At 43.4% G+C, this 23712-nt stretch overlaps 1 protein-coding gene across 1 annotated transcript in view; it reads right to left on the reverse strand.

Annotated features, from left to right (window-relative positions):
• The window catches only part of rtel1 (regulator of telomere elongation helicase 1), a 49166-nt gene that overhangs the window by 17957 nt on the left and 7497 nt on the right, over positions 1-23712 (reverse strand). Inside the window, 18 exon segments of the mRNA XM_029447093.1 lie at positions 603-659; positions 661-727; positions 2188-2303; positions 7763-7909; positions 10109-10186; positions 10372-10449; positions 10577-10662; positions 10804-10844; positions 11349-11462; positions 12282-12414; positions 14313-14394; positions 14510-14581; positions 17328-17383; positions 17621-17718; positions 18269-18344; positions 18472-18510; positions 18670-18826; positions 21780-21845. Coding sequence (XP_029302953.1) covers positions 603-659; positions 661-727; positions 2188-2303; positions 7763-7909; positions 10109-10186; positions 10372-10449; positions 10577-10662; positions 10804-10844; positions 11349-11462; positions 12282-12414; positions 14313-14394; positions 14510-14581; positions 17328-17383; positions 17621-17718; positions 18269-18344; positions 18472-18510; positions 18670-18826; positions 21780-21845 — 1563 coding nt within the window.

Here is a 23712-nt window from a genome sequence, read left to right on the forward strand (position 1 = left end):
TCAAAATGAAGGTTGAGTTCAAAGTCCGAGCAGGGGGGGCGTGTTTTTGTGGCGGGACTGGGATTCTTTCCGATACGTTATCATTTATTTTATGAACTTATAGAACTTGTGGAAATCCCACCTCTGAACTTCACCCAGGGGGGCTAAGTACACACAGACTGCGGCCGCATATTCAAGCACTGTTTTTCCCCATGTGTTATGGTTAACGGTAAATCTTTTCTTTAGGACAGAAATCTCCTGTTGCAGTGCTCTGTAATTCATCAGAAGGACATTTGTCTTGAGAGCTGATAGACATGCAGTTATGCATGAAGACCTGAGTTAGACATGCATGTGTGTGTGTAGAAAGATAAGACAGTTGTGGGGTGTACATTGGAGTCTGAGGATTATTGTAACAATATTATGATTTCTGAGAACATATACAACGTATATATTTTAAAATATATATTGTTTATGCCTTCAGCTCTAAAAACAAACATGAGTTACTGAGTTACAGTGCACTGCTGTCACATCAGACATCACAAATCCTTGTCAAATCAACATTTAAAAAGTAGTTAATGGAAGGAATTTTAACATTTTGTAACTGGGTATATGCTAGAACCTACCATTTTTTGTGCAACCCGGAAGAACTGAGATAGGTCACGGATTACATTCCCAAAAGCTGCCATACAGACGCACATAAGGCCTGACCCACGATGGAAGCTGACCCCTGGCATCAGAGTTTCTAAACCTGTGGGAAAAGTCAAGTTATCCTTCATCATCATCATCATTAACTCAAATGTTACCTCGGCTCAGTTACAATGTCTACAAAATGTCTGTGCCATGATCCTGAAATAATCGGCGATCATTCATTTGATCATTTACAACATAAAGGATGCAGGTGGACGTAGTACTGCAGTACTGCAGTAGCGATCCTTTAGACCAGGGGTGGGGAACCTCCGGGCCGTATATGGCCCGCGAGACCATTTGATCCGGCCCTCGAAGTAATTCATAAACACACGCAAACAAATCCACTAGAAAAAAACCCAAATAAATCTAGACAGTAATGTCTAGATTTAATGTCAAAAACGGGCGACTGACTGTTTTTCCTGGCCAAGGTCAGTGTCAGTGTCCTTGAACACAACACAAGTGGAACATGTCATCACGTGGTAACGTCATGTCAAAAAACTTGCGAACGCAATATGGCGAGTGTAAACAAGAGAAAGGTGGATGCGGAAGGTTGCACTTTCTAGGAGAAATGGACGAACGATTATTTCTTTGTAGAAGTAAAAGGCCAGTGTGCCTAGTTTGTGTGGATGCACTTGCGGTGAAAAATAATCTTGAGCATCATTATAGCACGAAACATGCCGAACTGCACTGAACGAGCGCATTTGGATAAAGTTAACGCTCTTCGGCGGAGTTTGGCCCAACAAGCAGCTCTCTCCAGAGCGTATCATACAAACATGGAAAGATAGAGCGGTAGACCACCACACCAAGAACAGACTATTCCACCACTGCTGTGCAATTATCACTGCCATCTACAATACTCACTTTTTATAATTTGTGCAATTATCACTGCCATGTGCAATATTCACTTTATTTTCTATCAACCACTTGGTACTTATATTATTTTTTATTCTATTTAATTATTGCGTACAGCCTTTTTACTTCATATGTTATTTTGCTGTGACAAGATAAATTTCTCCATTATGGGACTAATAAAGGATTGCTGATTTCTGATAAAACAGAAAGAGGGAGCTCGAGCGCATGCCGTTTCGCCTCCTAGAGAGAATAAATAAATAAATACAGCCTGCCATGCCACGATTTATCATTTTTACATCAAAACATCAGGTCGGAAGATTGGTGCTCCAGGGAAATGCCCTCTACCCTCTTGGTTTCCTGCGGCACCATCAAACACTGTGTGGCCATGGAGTCTTTCTACGTTTTCATGTGTTCACATAATCATAATCATATGGATTGTCCCTGTTGTAATTTTGTTATGTTGTTTTTTCTGTACACACGACATCTGTTGCACATCTGTCTGTCCTGGGAGAGAGAGCTGTGTATGTTTAGAACATTCGCATAATTGATTATCAATATAGATACATTTTCTTTAGATCGATTACTCAACTTATTTCAGTCTAGAAATCTGTTCTTATGGTCCGTGCATGAGGCCCATAGTATCTAATAGGAAGTGATGATCTGACTGACCTCTGATCACACAGCAAGATGGCTCCATAGTCCTCCTTGTGGCGAATGACTCTACCGATGGCCTGGTTCACAGCTCTGAAGGCCTGTTGTCTGTACCACTCCTGCCCAGACAGGTACTGTGCGTGTGAGAGAGAGATTTCTTTTATAAAATCTTTATTTTCAATAAATAAAACGTTTTAAAAAAATAATCACTTTCACAATTAAAAGCTCATCCAAACGGAGATGAAGAGCACACAGCTATAGTAAAACACCACTGGGTTAAAACACTCATCAATGTTGTTCATCATAGAGTGGAATCCCCCACTCTCACTTTTATTTTTAGCTCTTGTCCTGCTGCATTTTTCAATTTGTTCTTTCTGCTTTTATATATCGACAGTTTGTCCTGACCCACAATAAAATTCAGCAGTTGACATTTTTTTGCATTTTATTTTCTGCACCAAAATAAAAGCAGTCTCTGTAAGAACCCAACACACAGTCTAAAAAAAAACTGTTTTTAATTTTTTTTAAAGAGGTTTCAGTCTGTGACAGTTCAGGTAGCAGTGCGTTATAGTCTCAGTGTGTGGACAGAATGGACACTCTGAAGGCACGGTGGATTTATCTTCGAGATGAAGCAGTTCACCCAGAGCTCCGTAGAAGATCCTCCACTGCAGGTCTCCTGACCTCTTGTTCAGTTGCTTACGGTCTTCTGGTACATTTAGTCTTTGTCTCCACACCGTGTCATTCCTCTCGCTTAGTTTCTCTTTGTGTATGGCCACAATACAGTTTATAAAATCCTTTTCCGTTTTGCATGTGGATTTTTAGGAATTCAAGGTCAGGAAAAGGATCCCCTGCATCAGGGGTTTCAGAGCCATTAAAATAGTCTTTTAATCCTTTCATCCAGAATGTCACTGGTGTGGTATTTTTTCCTAAATTAACTACATCTTCTTGTTTTCTTTATAAAAAACAATGATGTCGTCTGCATAGGCCGATAAAACAACATGAACAGTGATTCAATTGAAAATGCGCACAACATGCCGGACATCGAGCAGCCTTGTCTAATCCCCCTGGTTACCTTAAAGCATGGGTCTCAAACTCACGGCCAATTGAGGCCCGCTGGACGATATTTTGTGGCCCCCTACTTGACATCAAAGTTTAGTGTTAGTGCTGCCTGCGCATTTTTTCTCACACACACCTCTTTGCCGAGTCATTGCACGAGTCGTTGCCCTGGGAGTTTTATATTTTTTGTCACCCAGCCCCAGTCATGTCTTTCTCAAAACCTGCCGTGAAGAGAAAGGTTGGCGACGAGCAGACAATTTCAGGAAAAGTGGGAGACGGAATATTTTTTTGTTGAGCACAGGGGCACCCCGACGTGTCTTATATGCACAGAGAAAGTTGCGGTGCACAAGGAATACAACATCAGACGTCATTACTCAACTAGACATGCTGAGGAGTATGCAAAATACCAGGGAGATGAGAGAGAGGACCGGGTCGCCAATCTTAAAACATGTCTACTGGGGCAACAAGTTTTTTCAAGAAAGCAAACAAAGAGAGTGATTGCTAATGCGGGAAAGCCATTCAAAGATGGCAAGTTCATCAAAAAGTGCATGTTACAGGCTGCAAGTATAGTCTGTCTGGAAAAGAAGGCTCAGTTAAGCAACATCAGCCTTTCAGCCAACACAGTGGCAGAGCGCATTTCTGACCTGTTAGGTAACATATACGATCAACTGCGTGAGAAAGCCAAACATTTCCGTGCATACTCAGTCGCTCTTGATGAGAGCACAGACATCACTGACAATGCGCAGCTCGCAATGTATGTCCGCGGTGTTGACGACAATTTTGAAATGATGGAGGAGTTGCTCACAGTGATTCCAATGCATGGCCAGACCACCGCTCAGGAAATATTCCGCCAGCTGTGTGATGCCATTGTGGATGCCGGTTTACCATGGAAAAGGTTTGCTGGAATAACAACCGACGGAGCGCCATCAATGACAGGGAGGAGAAATGGACTGGTGGCACTTTTTCAAATTCACACCAAATTCATCTGGAAGATGAGGGTGTGGAGGAGGCCATTGCTCTGCACTGCATTATCCATCAGCAGGCCCTTTGCAGCAAATGCCTGAAGTTTGACAATGTGATGTCTGTCGTTGTGAAATGCATCAACCATATCAGATACAGGGGCTTAAAGCACCGCCAGTTCCGCGCCTTTTTGGAGGAAATAGTCAGCATATGAGGATGTGCTCTACTCCACCGAGGTACGTTGGCTCAATAGGGGAAACGTCTTGAAGAGGTTTTTTGAGTTGAGAGCAGAAGTGAAAGCCTTCATGAAGAAGGATGGGATGGCTGTTCCTGTGCTAAGTGATCCCAAATGGTTCATGGACTTAGCTTGTTGACATCACACAGGAGCTGAATGTACTGAACAAGAAATTACAAGGCCAGGGGCAGCTTGTCAGTGCTGCCTATGACAACGTCAGAGCATTCTCCACAAAACTTGTGTTATGGAAAGCCCAGCTCTCTCAGACAAACCTCTGCCATTTCCCAGCATGCAAGGCACTCAAGGATGTGGTGAGAAGTATACTGATGCCATTGTAAAGCTACAGGAGGAATTTGATCCCCTTTTCCTTTGATGTGCAAGATGCCCCTCCTGTGCTTCAAATGGAGCTCATTGACCTGCAGTGCAATTCTGAACTCAAAGCAAAGTTGAGGTGAGTGGTAAAGCAGACAAGCTTGGACCATTTTTGAGAGAATTGCCCCCACCTTCCCTGAGCTTTCCAGGATGTTCAAGCGGACCATGTGCCTTTTGGGAGCACATATCTGTGTGAAAAGCTCTTCTCCACCATGAACTTTAATAAGTCAAAGTACAGGTCCAAACTTACTGATGAGCATCTTCAAGCCATACTGAGGGTCTCAATTGCTTCCTCCCTCAAGCTAAATGTGGCTCAGCTGTGTAAGAGGAAGCGCTGCCAGGTCTCTGGCAGCAAGGAGTATGTTCTGAAGAACCGTTCATGTTCTGAACTGTTATTACTTTTTTTTGGAAAACTTGAAACCCTTTTTTTGTGGAATATTTGATGCAGCCCAGCCTCACCCAGACTTTCCCTCCAGCGGCCCCCAGGTAAATTGAGTTTGAGACCCCTGCCTTAAAGGGTTTACACAGACCACCATTTATTTTAACAACACTCTCAATGTTCTCATACATCACCTTTATCTTGGCGATCAAACCAGAGCTGAGGCCGAACCATAGGTAACGATGCTCAATCAGGTCAATATCCAGAATTAATGACCCGTTGTCAACAATGTACCTGATGACGTGGTCCGTCACCTTCTTCAGGGGACAGGACTTTGGACAGTAGCTTTTAGTCCAAACAGAGCAGAGAGACGGGCCTCCAGTTCTTAATAGCCTGTAGGTCCCCCTTTTTTGGGCATGAGTCAGTACTGCCCTCCTGCAGCTCTGAGGAAGGAAGGAGTCAATAAAACGTTCTGCAAACACGTCCACTATATCAGTTTTAAATTCATCCCAGAAAGTCTTATAAAACTCCAGGTAGAGACCATCGATTCCAGGGGCCTTCCTCCCTGCATGCTCTGCAGTGCCACGAGTACCTTCTCAGGCCTTCCAGCTCCTTGTTGGCCTCCTCAGAGACTCTGGGCCGGCTTCTGCAGAACACGTTGAAGGCCACCACTTCTTTTGTGTACTCAACGGTATACAGGTTGGAGTAAAAGTCCACCGCTCTCTGCCGGATCTGGTTGGTTCCTGTCAGTTGCTGTCATCCTGCCGGTCACAGAGCATGGATGAACCTGCGCCGCCCGTTCTTCTCCAGGCTGAATAAGTACTTTGTTGGTGAGTCCATTAGAGCAGCGCTCTGGAATCGTGACCGGACCAGTACCCCTGTCCTCTAGAGACCAACTGGTCTGCCAAGATGGCTTTTTTAGACTTGAGGTCTTCAATGCAGCCTCGATTTCCTGTGGACTCTGGAGGTCGACATAGTGGATCCATCTCTGATAGACTTGGTGATGTCTCGAGAAACATTGAAAGTGTACTGTAGACAAAGCTGCTTGATGTCAGCTTTCCCAAAATGCCACCACTGCCTCAAAGTACTAAAATCCCCCTTCCAATTACTAAAACCTTTCCAAAAATAAAATAAAAACCTCTCTAAAATGCCAATACACAGACTTACTCTTAATGTTTGAAATAAAAACATCACAAGAAACAATCGAATGGTCAGAAAAGCCAACAGCCAATATTGTGTACCCTTTAAAAATATTAAAATGGTGCTTAAAACAATAAAACCTGTGTAACTTAGCTACTGTGCGTTTCCACCAGCTGCTTCATGCAGCATGAGGTTCTCCATGCTTTCTGTCCAGTACATCATTCTGTGAGGTTAACATCTCCCCCTAAAAATAAAATCTCTTCTAGTTCACACTCAGCTAAAACAGCACTGAGCTCGTTTAAAAACTGGACTCTGGCAGGTCCTGGGTTTGGAGCGTATACGTTAATGAAAAACAGGTTAAAAAGCTCATACTTATCTCTCACCACCAACTGTCTTTGTTCTTTCCTCTACTTTGTAGGACTTGTGTATAAAGTTTTTAGTAAATAGCAATCCACTGGTGCTGCAAAAATCAATTAAAACCACCTCCCTGTGCCATTCCCTCCTCCAGTCTGTCCCGTTTAAAGTGTTGTTTAAAGTGTCTCTGTGCGTTTCCTGTACCATTACTATGTTTTTTCTTTTCAGTTTTAAAAACTCAAAAAGACAAGCCCTCTTCTCCACATCTCTAGCTCCATTAATATTTAGAGTGGATATTTTAAAATTACTAATACAATCAGAAGAGAGACACACAGATAAAAAATTACACCTCTACTAAAAACCGCCAGCAGACAGGCTGCCTTCCATGTTCTTGGTTTCTTCTTCATTTAAAAGTTCTATCCTGATTTTCAGGACCAGTTTCTTTAACCTATAATACTCCTGGGTCCACAAACCCTCTTTCCCCTCCCATGTTCATTTGCGCTGTTATTGAGTTTAAAAGCAACTTGCTGCACTTTTTAACAGCTGTTCCTACATCGGACCAATAGAAATCTGTGAGGCGGTAAGAGGCTGGATGTTTACAATATCCTCCTCCGCTACTTTTTTGGCCTGAGAGACTTCTTTTGTCTTTTTCTTTGCAGAAACTTTAGGTCCATTTTCATCTTCCCTTTCACTTACTGTGTATACTGCTGTGACTGCAAGGACAGCAGTTTGCTCAGTATCAGTCATTTTTCTTTTTACTCATCTCACCCCCAGCGATTCCCCCAGTCTGAGTCTGAGGACTCTCAGCTGATTTCTCGGCCTCAGATGGAGCCTTTTAGTTACTCAGTTGATGTTGCTCTTCAGTTTGAGCTGGTCCCTGAGCATTCTCCCTCTCAGGCTCAGCCTGTTTCTGGCTCTTCTCTGAGCAGGCTCTCACTATGTACCACACCTTCCCACAGCAAACAACTAAAGCTTTTAATGTTCCCAAATTTACAAAAACAACATAATTGAACTCATCTGACACAGATAGACAATTAGATTAAGCCACTAAGACAACATCAAGCCTTTTCAGTGAAACTCAGTAGGCAGTATCCACTCACCTTCATCCCGGGAGTTTTCTTCCGACTTATCTCATCCAGGAACTGCATCTTCAGGGTGACTCGAGGGTCCATCTTTGGAGGGAAAGGAAGGCCGGTGATGATGACACCCCGACCAAAGTTGTCTGCAAAATCCAGTCCCTCGCTAGCCTGTCACAGGAACACATTTATAGAAATGCTGTGAGAGGGACACATTTATGTAAACTTATGTTATAAAAGGAAATTACTCTATGTTAATACATTAACTGCCATATTACATTAGTCTTAAAAGATCATTGTGTACGATTTATGGGAATTTATTGGCAGAAGTGGAAGATAACACTCAGAACTTTGTTTTCATTAGTGCAGGGGTCGGGAACCTATGGCTCGCGAGCCATATATGGCTCTTTTGATGACGCCATATGGCTCGCCGACAATTTTGAGCTGACATTTTTTAACATGATTAACAATTAATAAATCATTTTATTTTAAAGTAAAACGTTTAGCAGAAATTAGTTTTGAAAATAAAATTCCAAATATAAAATAGTCGACACCAAACATTTTAATTGGATAATGCGGAGCGATTCATTGAACGGGTTGTTAAGAGGTCGAGAAATAAACTCCTCCTTTTCGTCAGTTAGCCAGCTAGTTTATCTGCTTCCAACCCTTAAAACAGAAAAGATGTCGAAAAGAAAAAAAGATGAGGATTATAGTCTGTTCCAGGCCGTGTGGACAGAGGAATTTGCATTTGTGGAGAGAGCAGGATCTGCGGTATGTTTGATATGCAACGATAAAATTGCATCCATGAAACGGACAAATGTAAAGCGGCACTTTGATACACACCATGCTTCATTTGCGTCGAAATATCCAGCTGGGGACAGCAGGAAAAAGGCCTGCGAAGAGCTACAGCGGAGAGTGCTAACCAGTCAGCAGCAACTCCTCGGATGGACCAAGCAAGGTGACGGGAATTTGGCTAGCTTTGCTGGTGCTTTGGCAATAGTAAGGAATGGAAAGCCATTCACAGATGGCGAGTATGCCAAAAGTTTCATGCTTGATGTGGCCAATGAACTGTTTGATGACTTCCCACATAAAGACAGGATAATCAAACGAATAAAAGACATGCCTCTGTCAGCAAGGACTGTTCACGACCGTACCATCATGATGGCAAATCAAGTTGAGGAAATGCAAATTAAGGACATAAACACAGGGACATACTTTTCTCTCGCGTTAGATGAGTCGACAGACGTTAGCCATTTATCTCAGTTTAGCATTATTGCAAGGTATGCTGCAGGTGACACAATGCGTGAGGAAAGTGTTACTGTTTTGCCAATGAAAGGCTCAACAAGAGGAGAGGATTTATTCAAGTCTTTCATGGAGTTCGCCAAAGAAAAAAATCTAGCGATGGATAAACTGATTTCTGTGTGTACTGATGGTGCACCCTGTATGTTGGGGAAAAACAAAGGATTTGTCGCGCTTCTCCGTGAAAAAAGACCCATCCTAAGTTTTCATTGTATACTGCACCAGGAGGCGCTTTGTGCTCAAATGTGTCTACTAATGTGCCATCTATTGGGGAAACGAGGGTATTGCAGGGGAAAGGGTGAAAAAGGGAAATGAATGAGGTTTTTACACATCCATGGGTTTTTACTATAATTTGGACACGTTCGGCGGGCCGGATTAAAAAGTCTAACGGGCCGTATATGGCCCGCGGGTCGTAGTTTGCCCATGTCTGGTCTATGGTTAAGATTTAACATTTTATGTCAGTTTTTGGTTTCTTGAAAGATGAAAATGTAGATTAATGCGTCATGGAAATTGTGGTATTAAAGGTTTTTGAAATTTAATTTGTTATCTTTGAGAGAGAGAGGTTTTAAGGGTTAGAATAAAGTATATAAATAATAAATATATAAATAAGTATATAAATAATAAATAAAAATGTTTTAATGTATATATAAACGTATACATACATACGGCCTCATTAATAAATGTATTAGTTGATTGTGAAACAGCATCCTATTACTTTTTTAAGTTATATTTTTGGGCTTTTCATGCCTTTATGATAGTGAAGTGCAGATTGTGAAAGGGGGAGAGAGAGAAGGGGAACGACATACAGCAAATGGCCACAGGTGGGACTCGAACCAGTGGCCGCTGTGGCAAGGACTCAGCCTTTATATGTGGGTCGCCTGTTTTACTGGGTGAGCTACCGGGACACCCCATGCTGTAGATATTTAGCATTTCTGAGGCTAGTGTATGTAGTTCAATTAATGAATTGTATTTTATGAAACCAGCCAGCCACCTTAGTTACTTTATCTTGGCGCCGGGATTGCTGTATATTTCAAAACATTTCCAAACTTTATGGACTCACAGTAACCTCACCTTCCCTCGACACACAGCCAAAAAGGTTCCTCCTTTGGATGTTGGATCATTGACTTTGCTGTAATATCCGTCAATAACCTAAGAACAGATAGGGAGACAAAATCAATTGTTGTTATCAGTGCTCACACTCACAAAACCTCAAGGTCACACCATGACCAATCATGAAATATTGTTGTTTGTTCCAGGTTTCTTTGAAGAAACCTAGAAATTGTTCAGATGGAAGTTTGAAAGTGCATTTAGATATTTACTAAAATCAGACTCACCTCATTAAAGGTGCCCTTTCCTTTAGGTTCAACAAATATGGGCTTCACACTTTCAATGCGATCCGCATGACCGTTAGCCTGGACACACACACACACACAGAACCTGACCTTTACAGGGCAATACTCAATAAAAAATATTTGGAACAGCCATAATAAAATACAATATAATATAATGATAAGGTGATTCTGCTGAATTTCTATTTACTCTCCAGAAGTCCAGGGTTTTTTCCATTACAGGGAAGGAGGGAAAAAACACTAAGAGACCATGAGGAACCACACGGCTCAAGTTAGCTGAGGAAAGAACACAGGAAGCAACACATTCATTTTATGATAAGAAATCTCATATACAGGCACAAATAAGCCTCCTGTTCAAATAGGACATGTCTTCAAAAACATGTTAGAATAAAAACATTCTGTATTGTTTGATCTTACCAACAGTGTTGCCTAAAGACATCATGTTTTCAGGAACAAATCTGTCATAGAAGGAAAGATAATTAGTTTTATTTAGTTCACAATGTCACAACAAGAAGGTAAATCATCTGTAGAGAAACACTATTTTACTATGCAAGTAACATTCAGGCTCCAAAGGCAGAGTCACATCAGGAAGTTGTGTCAGTACACATAAGATATGGTTGCTATATAAGGAGATGGATTTTCCTATGTAAAATACAGGAATCGGAGTTTAAAAAGCTCAGCCAAACAAATTAAAAGAAAAGAGAAGAAATTTGTTTTGCTGACTTGTAAGCAGGAACATCTAACTTCTAAATAGGACAGATTACAAAAACATGTGCAACTCTGCTCAATAAACCATCACCACTTGTGATTTCACTTTTTTTATTGTGGGCAGGCACTCCAATACAAGAATACAGACAAAACTAAATATATTCCAACATGGTTTATATCAAGGGACTGTGGTTGCCATATGTGACTTCTTTGATATAAAAGTGGGAAACTTGTCTATAGAACGGAATACGAACCTTCTAGCATACGCTGAACTTAACTGCTCTCCATCGGGGCCTCGCTCAATGATGCCAACAAAGATCTGGTCCCGCTCAATCACATGGCTGTTCTCCAGACTCACTGAAAAATTTCTACACCAAAAGCAAGAACATTAAACATTGGGATCAAGATCAAGGTATACCTGTTAAAAACAAGAAAATTACTAATGACTCGGGTTTGAGTACCGGAAAGGTTAAAATTTCATGTTTTTCATAACTTTCCTGATGATTTTTATGTAAGGTGCTTAGGAAGCTGTGAGGAAAATGTCTCTGATGTGAAGATCCTTTGTATTCAATGAAGAAGATACTAAAAATATAGATTACATCAATTTTGGGTATGAATAAATCTGACAGACACATATAATGTAGGAAATTGTTTCATTAAGAGTTGCTCTTTTTCCCAGAAATAGTCAATACCAGAATACCAAGTACGGTGCAGAGCAGTACAGGAGTATAGTAATATATTAGGACAGTCGCTGTAATACCACACACTATTGATGATGTACTTTATGATGTACCTTATCTCAAGACTATGAATTCAGCTGATTTTTAGCTACTCTGACCCGTTACCGGAGTTCGCTGCTTTGCTCAGCGGTCAGTTTTACATGTATCATGTCAGCTTAATTTCTACTTTATGTTAAAATATTTCATTCTGGACAAACTGCTAGAACAACATCATCGTCCCTAGTGTTCCAAAGCCTCCAGTCCATAGCTCTTCAATGCGCTGTGAATTTATTAATTAAATCATAATGACGGACGGCCTTCAGATTTTTCCATCAGTTAAAAGAAAGAAAGAAATCGGTCAATGACGGAAAATATTCAGTTAAGGCGACCTATGATTTAGAACAGTCAGTGGTAGAGACATGCACCTCTGTAGGTAAAATGAGCTTTGAGTAACGACAGGTAACTTACATCCTCATCTCAGAAGTGAATGAAGACAGGGGAGAGAGGGTACCACTGGTCAAAATTATGCAGCGAACACCTTGATCCACCAGATTCTGCATGCTGAAGCCAGGAGAAAAGCACCAGTAACTCAGAATGTTGCCTACGAGGTGCAAAGAAACACAAAATGCCCATTTAACCAGGTTAACACAGAACATGGGCAGATAGTGAGAGAAACCAATGACAAACATTTTAACAGCAAACACCCACCACTCATGGGAAAAACCGCTGGGGTCGGGTGCGCTGTCACACAGGTGGCAGTGATGGTCAGGGACCTCGACGGACCAGACCTGGGAAACAGAGGCTGGCTCTGGGGACATGGAATGTCACCTCTCTGTGGGGGAAGGAGCCGGAACTAGTGCGGGAGGCAAAGCAGCGGGTGTGGGAGAAGTTCAGAGAAGGACTCCCGCCCTTGCTGTACACAGCTGACTTCGACTGAGAAGGTTATCGGTCGGTGGAAGGAGCACTTTGAGGAACTCCTGAATCCGACTAACACTAACACTGCCTCTATGGTAGAGGCAGAGCTGGAAGCTGATGGGGGACCATCGTCAATTTCCCTGTTGGAAGTCACTGAGGTAGTCAAACAACTCCACAGTGGCAAAGCCGCAGGGGTTGATGAGATCCGTCCAGAAATGCTGAAGTATTTGGGTGTTGAGGCTGTTTTGGTTGACACGCCTCATCAACATTGCGTGGAGGTCTGGGACAGTGCCTAAGGGGTGGCAGACCGGGGTGGTGGTTCCCCTATTCAAAAAGGGGGACCAGAGAGTGTGTGCCAACTACAGGGGTATCACACTTCTCAGCTTTCCTGGTAAAGTCTACTCCAAGGTGCTGGAAAGGAGTGTTCGTCCAATAGTCGAACCTCTGATTGAAGAGGAACAATGCGGATTCCGTCCTGGTCATGTAACAACGGACAACGCCCATCCGGTCTAAATGTATTTTGTGGATCTGGAGAAGGTGTATGACCGGGTCCCCCGGGTGATACTGTGCTGCGGGAGTATGGGGTGAGGGGGTCACTTCTGAGGGCCATCCAATCCCTGTATGCCCGAAGCGAGAGTTGTGTACGGATACCCTGCAGTAAGTCGGACTCGTTCCCAGTGAATGTTGGCCTCTGCCAGGGCTGCGCTTTATCAGGATATTGAGGCGTAGTCGTGGAGGAGAGAGGGATGCAGTTTGGTGGCCTGAGGATCTCATCGCTGCTCTTTGCAGATGATGTGGTCCTGATGGCGTCATCGGTCCGTGACCTTCAGCAGTCACTGGATCGGTTCGCAGCAGAGTGTGAATCGGTTGGGATGAGGATCAGCACCTCAAAATCTGAGGCCATGGCTCTCAGCAGGAAACCGATGGATTGCCTACTCCAGGTAGGGAATGAGCCCTTACCCCAAGTGAAGGTTCAAGTACCTCGGGGTCTTGTTCGCGAGTGAGGGGACGATGGAGCGAGACATTGGCCGGAGAATCGGAGCAGCAGGGCGGTATTGCATTCGCTTTACCGCACCGTTGTGACGAAAAGAGAGCTGAGCAAGAAGGCAAAGCTCTCGATCTACCGGTCGATCTTCGTTCCTACCCTCACCTATGGTCATGAAGGCTGGGTCGTGACCAAAATAACGAGATCATGGGTACAAGCGGCCGAAATGGGTTTTCTCAGACGGGTGGCTGGCGTCTCCCTTAGAGATATGGTGAGAAGCTAAGCCAACCAGGAGAGACTCGGAGTAGAGCCGCCGCTCCTTTGCATTGAAAGGAGCCAGTTGAGGTGGTTCGGGCATCTAGTAAGGATGCCACCTGGTCACCTCCCTAGGGAGGAGACCCTGGGGAAGACCCAGGACTCAGTGGAGAGATTATATCTCCTCACTGGCCTGGGAATGACTCGGGATCCCCCAGTCGGAGCTGGTGGATGTGGCCCGGAGAAGGGAAGTTTGGGGTTCCTTACTGGAGCTGCTGCCCCCGCGACCCGTAAAGTATCCAACTTTTTCTAACTCTGTGCCTGAATAAAGGGTGTTTTATTACCTTGTTTCTTTGATGAAGATGGAGCCCACACATCTGCGCTCTGTGTTTTCTTGTGATAGCTGGTGTCTCGATGGATATGAACCTGAGCCAAAAACACGGATATGATAGCTGACATCACTGTATACATAACTAACAAGTGTGTGGAGATGCAAAACAATTTTCCATATGGCCACTAAAGGCTTAGAATGAACATGCACCTTAAAATGAGCCGTGTTGGACTCCATCTGCTGTTGTCTGTCCTTTTCTGATGGTTCACCACAGAACACCAGCTACAAAAAAAAGAAAGAAACAAAGAATTATTGTCGCCGCAGTAAACTGAAATGATGTGTTCTACGATTTTGGTATAATTCTTCAACTGCGATGTACTGGTTTCTATAGTCAGCAGAGTGCTCTCACTCAAGACGTAGCAGCCTGAATGAGGGCCTTTCGGAGGACGCGTGCATGAATTGCACCATCATGCCCTGTGCGGTGAGGGCTACTGATGGGTGAAGCTGGCCTACACATGTCTGAGCAATTGACTTCAGCCCAACTTACACATTCTAGGCGTCGGGCTCCATGCAAGAACCGGCTAAGTCTGACAAGCTGTCTCCTAGGGTGGAGCTGCTAACTGATGAGCTGGCCAAGATGAAGTCACACCTCCTGGCTCTCCATTCTGGTGCTGGTACAGAGAATGCTGCTGCACCCAATCGACCTATGGCTGATTTGGTTCCAAAGGAGGATATTGTCTTGATGACAGCTGACCTTAATGAGTACGACGAGGAGCAACCCTCCCATGCCTCTGGGCCTGGCTCCTGTTCTTCAGCTTGTGGCTCTTTAGAGGGGCAGAAGACGGCTCCATGGGGGCCTGATGACATGCTTCCTAAGGCTTATGTTACAGTGCTGCGCATGGGCCGTATCGGCAACTCCTTCTCTCACGTCATACTCACCCTCTCATCTTCCCTGCAGCAGGATACTTTTGCCACTTCCTCCACCAGTGTTGCTTCATTGTAGGCATTTGCCCTGATATCAAAGGAACTTGGGCGCCTGATGTCCACTCTGGTTCAGAAGCCTCAAGCCTTCATCCAGGTCAAAATGACCATCATAAGAGATCCGACAAAAACCTTAGGCCCTGAACCAGTAGATTTTACTCAACCTATTTTCTTGTAAAATAAGATGACTATTCTGAATGCTAATGCACCGTCTACTCGTCTGCAGGACAAGAAAACGTGGAAGCGGTTTTCTGGCTGGTGCACAAATCGGAACAAGGAACCAGTACATTGCTCTGTGCCTACTATCCTTGAGTTTCTGCTTACCTCATGCCATTACATTACAGGTCATTTAGCAGACGATCTTATCCAGACCGCCTTACAGTGAACTAACTACAGGGAGTCTTCCTTGGAGCAACTTGGGGTTAAGTACCTTACTCAGGGGCACAATTGTGGGCCCTCAGAGGTTTTAATTGAGGCTACCGCAAGCATAAGTTTGAACAACTCTTCATCTGTTACAGTGGTCCTAGAAAGGGCTGCACACTCTCAAAGCAGCGCCTGTCCTACTGGATCGTAGATTAATAGACGTTCTCTGCCGCCCAGAGTAAAGTGCACTCCACCAGGAGTGTCTTCACATTATGGACAACCCTGAGAGGTGTGCCCTTGGAGGACATACACTATATGGACAAAAGTATTGGGCCATGTGATTCGTCACTTCACAGAACACGTTTCCACAAGTCCAGTGACGCCGTGCTTTACACCATCCGACGCTTGGCATTGTGCTTGGTGATGTAAGGCTTGCATGCAGCTGCTCGGCCATGGAAACGCATGCCATGAAGCTCCCGGTGCACAGTTTTGGTGCTGACAATAATGCCAGAGCTGGTTTGGGACTCTGCAGTTAAAGTGGGCAGAGCTTTGGCGACTTTTACGCACTACGTGACTCTGTAACTTTACATGGTCTGCCACTTCATTGCTGTGGAATATCTCGGAGAAGAAATTTCACGAACTTGTTGCAACGGTGGCATCCTATTATAGTACCACATTGTAATTCAGTGAGCTCTTTAGAACGACCCATTCTTTCACACATTTGTAAAGGCAGACTGCATGGCTAGGTGCTTGATTTTATACATCTATGGCAATGGGACTGAATGAAACACCTGACTTCAATGATTACGATGGAGTGGCCCAATACTTTTGTCTATAGCATATGCGCCACAGCCACATGGGCATCAGCAAGCACATTCTCCAGGGTTCTCCTGCAGAGTTCCTCTGCTCCATGAGGTGCCTCGTCAGGATTCCTCAAGACTCTGTTGTTACAATTCATCCAGTGTTAAGCACTGCCTCTGGCGGTCACTAGGGATGAAATAGAACAATTCCATGAATCCTGGATGACCACCAGAGTTCTTAGTCACTCGGAATCCAGCAAGAAGGTTCTGTAGGACTGATCTTGTCGATGACACCGGAACTTATACCTGAACGGGGTCATTCAAGGTCACGTGTGACTGTTGCTATAAATACTTGACATATGCATGTACCGACGGAAGATATTCAGTGTTAAGCACTGCCTCTGGCGGTCATCCAAGATTCACAGGAACCTTCGTTTTAACCTTGGTCACAATGATACAAAACCTGACAATCTCACTGTGGCAACATCACTACGGGAAGCTGCAGTCACTGCTCCTGATTCACCAAAATATTGTTCCAGCATGTAATTCCCCCCTTAAAACAAAACAGTTATATTTCTCTTTGTGTACAGATTAGACAGAAACATCATGTTAATCAGTGAGCCTCAGAATTGTTGGTAAAGTAGGTTTAACCTTGGACAGGGCCAGGCTAGCCGTTTCCCCTTCCTCCAGTATTCATGCTAAGTTAGGCTAACCATGTCCTAACTCTGTACTAGATACTTTATTCATCCCGAGGGAAATTTAGGACATGAGACATGTCACGTCACACGGACATGAGACTGATACACATCTAAACATCTCACTGATAAAGAGTGTAAAAAGTGTATTATTAAAACTATTATTTTTAACTTCACCACGTAGCATACCTGTATGATATTAGCCAGCTGTTGCAGTCCACTCGTGTTCAGGAATATTCCTGGCTCTGATGAGAAAATGAGCCACACAACTCATTTGTTAATGATAAAAATGACTACACATATAATTTTGTATTTCAACAGGGTATTAAAAGGTATCGCCAGCAAAAGGTGTCATCTATTACATTCCTACATGTATGGGGTATGAAGGGATGAGACACCATCTACAAATTGTACATCACATGGTGGACAACAGAAAATGTAACATAAATCAAGTGACATGTTAGAAATTAAGCCATACTGACGTCCTGCTAAGTATCCAGTGATCTGCTCCAGAGCTTCATACACAGCCGTCTTGTTGTTGTAGGTCAGGTTGGCTCTCTGTAACAGCTCATAGATGAAGCTGAGACAGACAGAAGACACTTTATTTCAAAATCCATATTCAACTAACTGTGTGTGGCAAGTGAAAAGGAAGAAATCAACACGAGTCTTGTCATTGTAAATCATTGTAATGATTTGGATTTTCGTTGATTGCGATTACGGTGATGGGAGTTAACACCAAGGTTTGATACCACTACAACTTGGCCCTGGAGCAGTAAGGGAGTGTTACCTGTGCTTCCAGAATTCTGTCTGGAGGCTAAAGCTTGTTTCTCTAGCGTAAAATAATACCCCAACATGCCACAGATGGAATTGAAATATCTGAAGCCATAAAAGCCATTTTTCTAGTAAAGAAATGTAAAAGAGTATTTCATACTTCACTTCAGGTCTTAAAATCGATAACCTTCTGTTTATTGTAGTACAAAGAGATTATAAGAGGCAGGACACTGAGGACAGAGAATCTTACCAATAAATGACATTTCTTTTGGAAGAAGGACTAGACAGAAGGACTGATCCATTAACAGACATTGCTGATTCTGCATCTGCTTACTATCCACTACCACAATTTCACGTACATTCCAGGTTTTGTGATGCCTATGTCGCTTGGAATATCGTAGGAATCGATGGCGGCTTCCAGATCCAGCAGTATCTCTGTCAAAGCAGACAGAAACAGTTTGTAAAAAACCCACAGAAAATTGACTATCAGCCAAATCTGGTTCATGAGATACTTGTGGTAATTACTAAAATGATGCTCATTTATAGCTTTAAGAATACTTACGTTTAATTTTAGCAATGTCGGGTAATGTCAATTTTAAACCTGAAACAAAAAGATATGACACACTGAAATTTAAGTGCATGGTATGTAGGGTAGAGTTGTTGATTACATTCAAAGATCTTTGACATTTTTTGTCAATCAAATGCCATAATTCCCACCCCGTGTGCAATTTCAGTGGTTGAGACAAATAAGCATTCTGACCAGAATGGAGGGATTCTACATTGAAGTCTTCAGTGACAGGGTCTTCATGGCCGGCTTCTTTAGACTGCTCCACCAGCAGCCTGTCAACAGCATTAATGGCTGAGGCCACTTCATAGGGAGTCAAGTCAAATGATGTTGATTCTTCACACGTCTTTGCCTTCAGACAATAGAAACGTAATCTGGTGAGCTATGACAACTTTGCTACCACAAGCAAGACCAGTCATATCCGTCTTCGTGATCCTGTATCGCTAGTCTCATATAATAGTAGACAATAGAAAGTGCAAGGAAACATATTGTTTTTGTAAAGATTATTATTAAAAAACATGGCTGCCAATAATAAAAACTTCTTTGCAAAGGGCTTTGATGAAAATGCTCATAACTCATCAACAATTGATCCAATCATCATAAATGTTGGTGGATATGCCTATTCCTTCCTAGGTAATAGGATTAAATAATTTTGATCCCGAGGCACCACAAATACCACAAATGTTTACTTCCATACCCGGAGGACAGAATTTTATACACGTGCTCTGGGGGCAAGTATTAACCAAGACCTGAAGTGCCATAATGATTGATGAATGTGGTTGTGGCTTATTTAGCATTATATGCCACATTTTGAATTTAAAATCAATTTGCTAAAAGCCAGAATGAGCTGGGGGAAATTAAACTCAGATGGGGGCACTATAAATGCTAAAATATTCTTAGTGGCATATAGTTGCGCAGATATTCACTAAATTTGGTATGCACATTGTTCTTGTCATTGCAGAAATAGTGCATCCGGAAAGTATTCATACCCCTTCACTTTTTCCACATTTCATTATGTTACAGCCTAATTCCAAAATGGATTAAAAACAATTCTCAACATTCTACACACAATACCGCATAATGACAAAGTGAAAAAAGTTTGTGAATTTTTTGCAAATGTATTAAAAATTTAACAAATCACATGTACAAAAGTATTCACACCCTTTGCTGTGACACAAAAAATTGAGCTCAGATGCATCAAACCAAGCCATGAAGTCCAAGGAATTGTCTGTAGACCTCCGAGACAGGATTGTATCGAGGCACAGATCTGGGGAAGAGTACAAAAAAACTTCTGCAGTATTGAAGGTCCCAACGAGCACTGGTCTCCATCATTCGCAAATGGAAGAGGTTTGGAAACACCAGGACTCTTCCTAGAGCTGGCCGCCCGGCCAAACTGAGTAATCGGGAGAGAAGGGCCTTGGTCAAGGAGGTGACCAAGAACCCGATGGTCACTCTGACAGAGCTCCAGAGATCCTCTGTGGAGATGGGAGAACCTTCCAGAAGGACAACCATCTCTGCAACACTCCACCAGTCAGGCATTTATGGTAGAGTGGCCAGATGGAAGCCACTCCTTAGTAAAAGGCACATGACAGCCCACATGGAGTTTGCCAAAAGGCACCTCTCAGACTCTCAGACCATGAGAAACAAAATTCTCTGGTCTGATGAAACCAAGATTGAACTCTTTGGCCTGAATGCCAAGCGTCATGTCTGGAGGAAACCAGGCACCGCTCATCACCTAGCCAATACCATCCCTACAGTGAAGCATGGTGGTGGCAGCATCATGCTGTGGGGGTGTTTTTCAGTGGCAGGAACTGGGAGACTAGTCAGGATCAAGGGAAAGACTAATGCAGCAATGTACAGAGAGATCCTTGATGAAAACCTGCTCCAGAGTGCTCTGGACCTCAGACTGAGGCGTAGGTTCACTTTCCAACAGGACAACGACCCTAAGCACACAGCCAAGATAACAAAAAGTATTGAGTAAAGGGTGTGAATACTTATGTACAATGTGATATTAAATGTTTTAATAAATTTGATTTAAAAAAATAATTTTAATTTAATCCATTTTGGAATAAGGCTGTAACATAACAAAATGTGGAAAAAGTGAATACTTTCCGGATGCACTGTGTAATGGCAAATTTCCAATGTTCTTATGCCATCTACAAAGGTAGGCATGTGGGATCTTACGCAGATTGAGCTTCCAGTTGTAGATTCACATGTTCTCGATGGGGTTTAAGTCAGGACTTTGTGAAGGCCATTCTAAAACCTTAATTCTAGCCTGATTTAGCCATTCCTTTACCACTTTGTGGTGTTCTTGGGGTTAAAGGCTTCATCTTCTCTCCACCAAACATATTTCTGGTCATTGTGGCCAAAAGGCTCAATTTTTATTTCATCTGACCACAGAACTTTCGTCTAGAAGGCCTTTTCTTTGTCCATGTGATCAGGAGCAAACTTCAGTTGAGCCTTAAGGTGCTTAAGGGCTTCCTTCTTGCACGGCAGCCTCTCAGCCCATGCTGAATGTAAAACACGCTTGACTGTGGACACGGACACCTGTGTTCCAGCAGCTTCTAGCTCATAGCAGACCTGCCAAGTGACTTTCCTGACTAAAGTCAATGATCAACTTTTTCAGATCCGTGCTGAGCTCCTTTGACTTTCCCATTGTATCGTTTGTGGCTGAGTCTAATGATTGTATCAAATGAGCCCTATTTAAATGGGGTCACCAGCTGTAGTCAATCATAATCACTCACAAGAAATTAAGAGGCCATGCCACAAAGCTGATTTGATTGACACAACTTTCTACATTACCAAAATGAATAATTCATGTTGCTGTATGTATATCTTTGACCCAGCAGATTTGGTCACATTTTCAGTAGACTCATAATAAATTCATAAAATAACCAAACTTCAAAAATCTTTTTTGTAACAAAGAAGTATGTACCCCAATCACTATCACAGAAAAATAAGAGTTTTAGAAATGATATTCCTGTTTTGTTGTGCATGTCCACGTCAACCAGCATCTTGCCAGTAACTCCGGCGCGCATGAATGGGCAAGTGCCCTTTCATTGCTGCTTGCAGCTTTAATTAAGGCTTTAATTAAGTCTTTGAGACTGTCTTAAAGTCTGTACCGTTGTACCCATTTATAGAGTTAATCATGGCAGGACCACAAAGACACGTTAAATACAGAGTTGTTGAGAAACATCAGGGGGTATTTGGATGCAGCCAGGAGGAGGCTCCGACAGCAGGCTTTCTCCTCACATTCTAGTGTGTTCATTCAGAACAACTACAGTATGTCCAGGAAAGAGTCTTACCACATTGTGAGCTTCATCGAAGATGACCACAGCTCCGTTTAGCTCGATATTGTGCGCTTTGCGGCTCTGTGGAACAAAGGGAAAGAACAAAATACCAGTATTTATTTGGATATGTAATAAGAGGGCCAATTATCATAATAAAGTCTATGTCAATGTCCTTATAATGCAGTACAAACTCATTGTTTTCTTAATGTGAAGTTCATTTAGGCCTCCTGGAGAAAAAGGTGGTGTTGGAAGCTTGATGACAGTGAATACTCGCAGGACTAGGAGGCAAAACTATTGTAGCTGGCGAGCTAGCAACTATCATGTTTGTCAAACGAGAAAAATGCTGGTGCTAATTCTACTTACTTCCGGCTCGTGAATCATGGTAATTCCATTAAAATGAATGAATGAATGACGCTCTAAACATTCCCATTCCCAAGAGAAGTAAACATTAAGTGGCTTGAGTTTTCTTGTAATTCAGGATGATTGCATGGCAGCGGTCACCTCGTCAGTAGAGATAAGGTAATCCTCCCATTGACACAAAGGATTTTATTTTATTTTGGCTTTATTTAACCCGGTTTGTCAGACATGTCTTTTACAAGGGAGACCTGGCCACGAATAGCAGCAACACAGTTTAAACAATTAACATAACATTGAAATGATCCGATTGAATGGATCTGGAGAAGGCGTATGACCGGGTCCCCCGGGTGATACTGTGGGAGGTGCTGCGGGAGTATGGGGTGAGGGGGTCACTTTTGAGGGCCATCCAATCCCTGTACGCCCAAAGCGAGAGTTGTGTTCAGATACTCGGCAGTAAGTCGGACTCGTTTCCCGTGAATGTTGGCCTCCGCCAGGGCTGCGCTTTATCACCAATCCTGTTCGTGATTTTCATGGATAGGATATCGAGGCGTAGTCGTGGAGGAGAGGGGTTGCAGTTCGGTGACCTGAGGATCTCATCGCTGCTCTTTGCAGATGATGTGGTCCTTATGGCATCATCGGTCTGTGACCTTCAACAGTCACTGGATCGGTTCGCAGCTGAGTGTGCAGCGGTTGGGATGAGGATCAGCACCTCCAAATCTGAGGCCATGGCTCTCAGCAGGAAACCGGTGGATTATCTACTCCGGGTAGGGAATGAGCCATTACCCCAAGTGAAGGAGTTCAAGTACCTCGGGGTCTTGTTCGCGAGTGAGGGGACAATGGAGCGAGAGATTGGCCGGAGAATCGTAGCAGCGGAGGCGGTATTACAGTCACTTTACCGCACCGTTGTGACGAAAAGAGAGCTGAGCCAGAAGGCAAAGCTCTCAATATACCGGTCGATCTTCGTTCCTACCCTCACCTATGGTCATGAAGGCTGGGTCATGACCGAAAGAACGAGATCACGGGTACAAGCAGCCGAAATGGGTTTTCTCAGACGGGTTGCTGGCGTCTCCCTTAGAGATAGGGTGAGAAGCTCAGCCATCCGTGAGAGACTCGGAGTAGAGCCGCTGCTCCTTTACGTTGAAAGGAGCCAGTTGAGGTGGTTCGGGCATCTAGTAAGGATGCCACCTGGGCGCCTCCCTAGGGAGGTGTTCCAGGCACGTCCAGCTGGGAGGAGACCCCGGGGAAGACCCAGGACTCGGTGGAGAGATTATATCTCCTCACTGGGAACGCCTCAGGATCCCCCAGTCGGAGCTGGAGGATGTGGCCCGGAGAAGGGAAGATTGGGGTTCCTTACTGGAGCTGCTGCCCCCGCGACCCGATCCTGGATAAGCGGTAGACGATGGATGGATGGATGAAATGATCCAAGACAACATTTGCACACAGACAGCCACAGTACTGACTTTGGGAACAACAAAACACAAAAAGTTGTGCAAATGGAGATTGTAGTTTCCGTAATTCTAATTTATAAAAAAAAGGGAAGATAAGTAAGACTTTCATCAAGAATAGCTTTGTAAAACATAGGTCAATATAC

This window comes from Cottoperca gobio, chromosome 2 (assembly GCF_900634415.1).
Source record: "Cottoperca gobio chromosome 2, fCotGob3.1, whole genome shotgun sequence".
Lineage (NCBI taxonomy): Eukaryota > Metazoa > Chordata > Actinopteri > Perciformes > Bovichtidae > Cottoperca > Cottoperca gobio.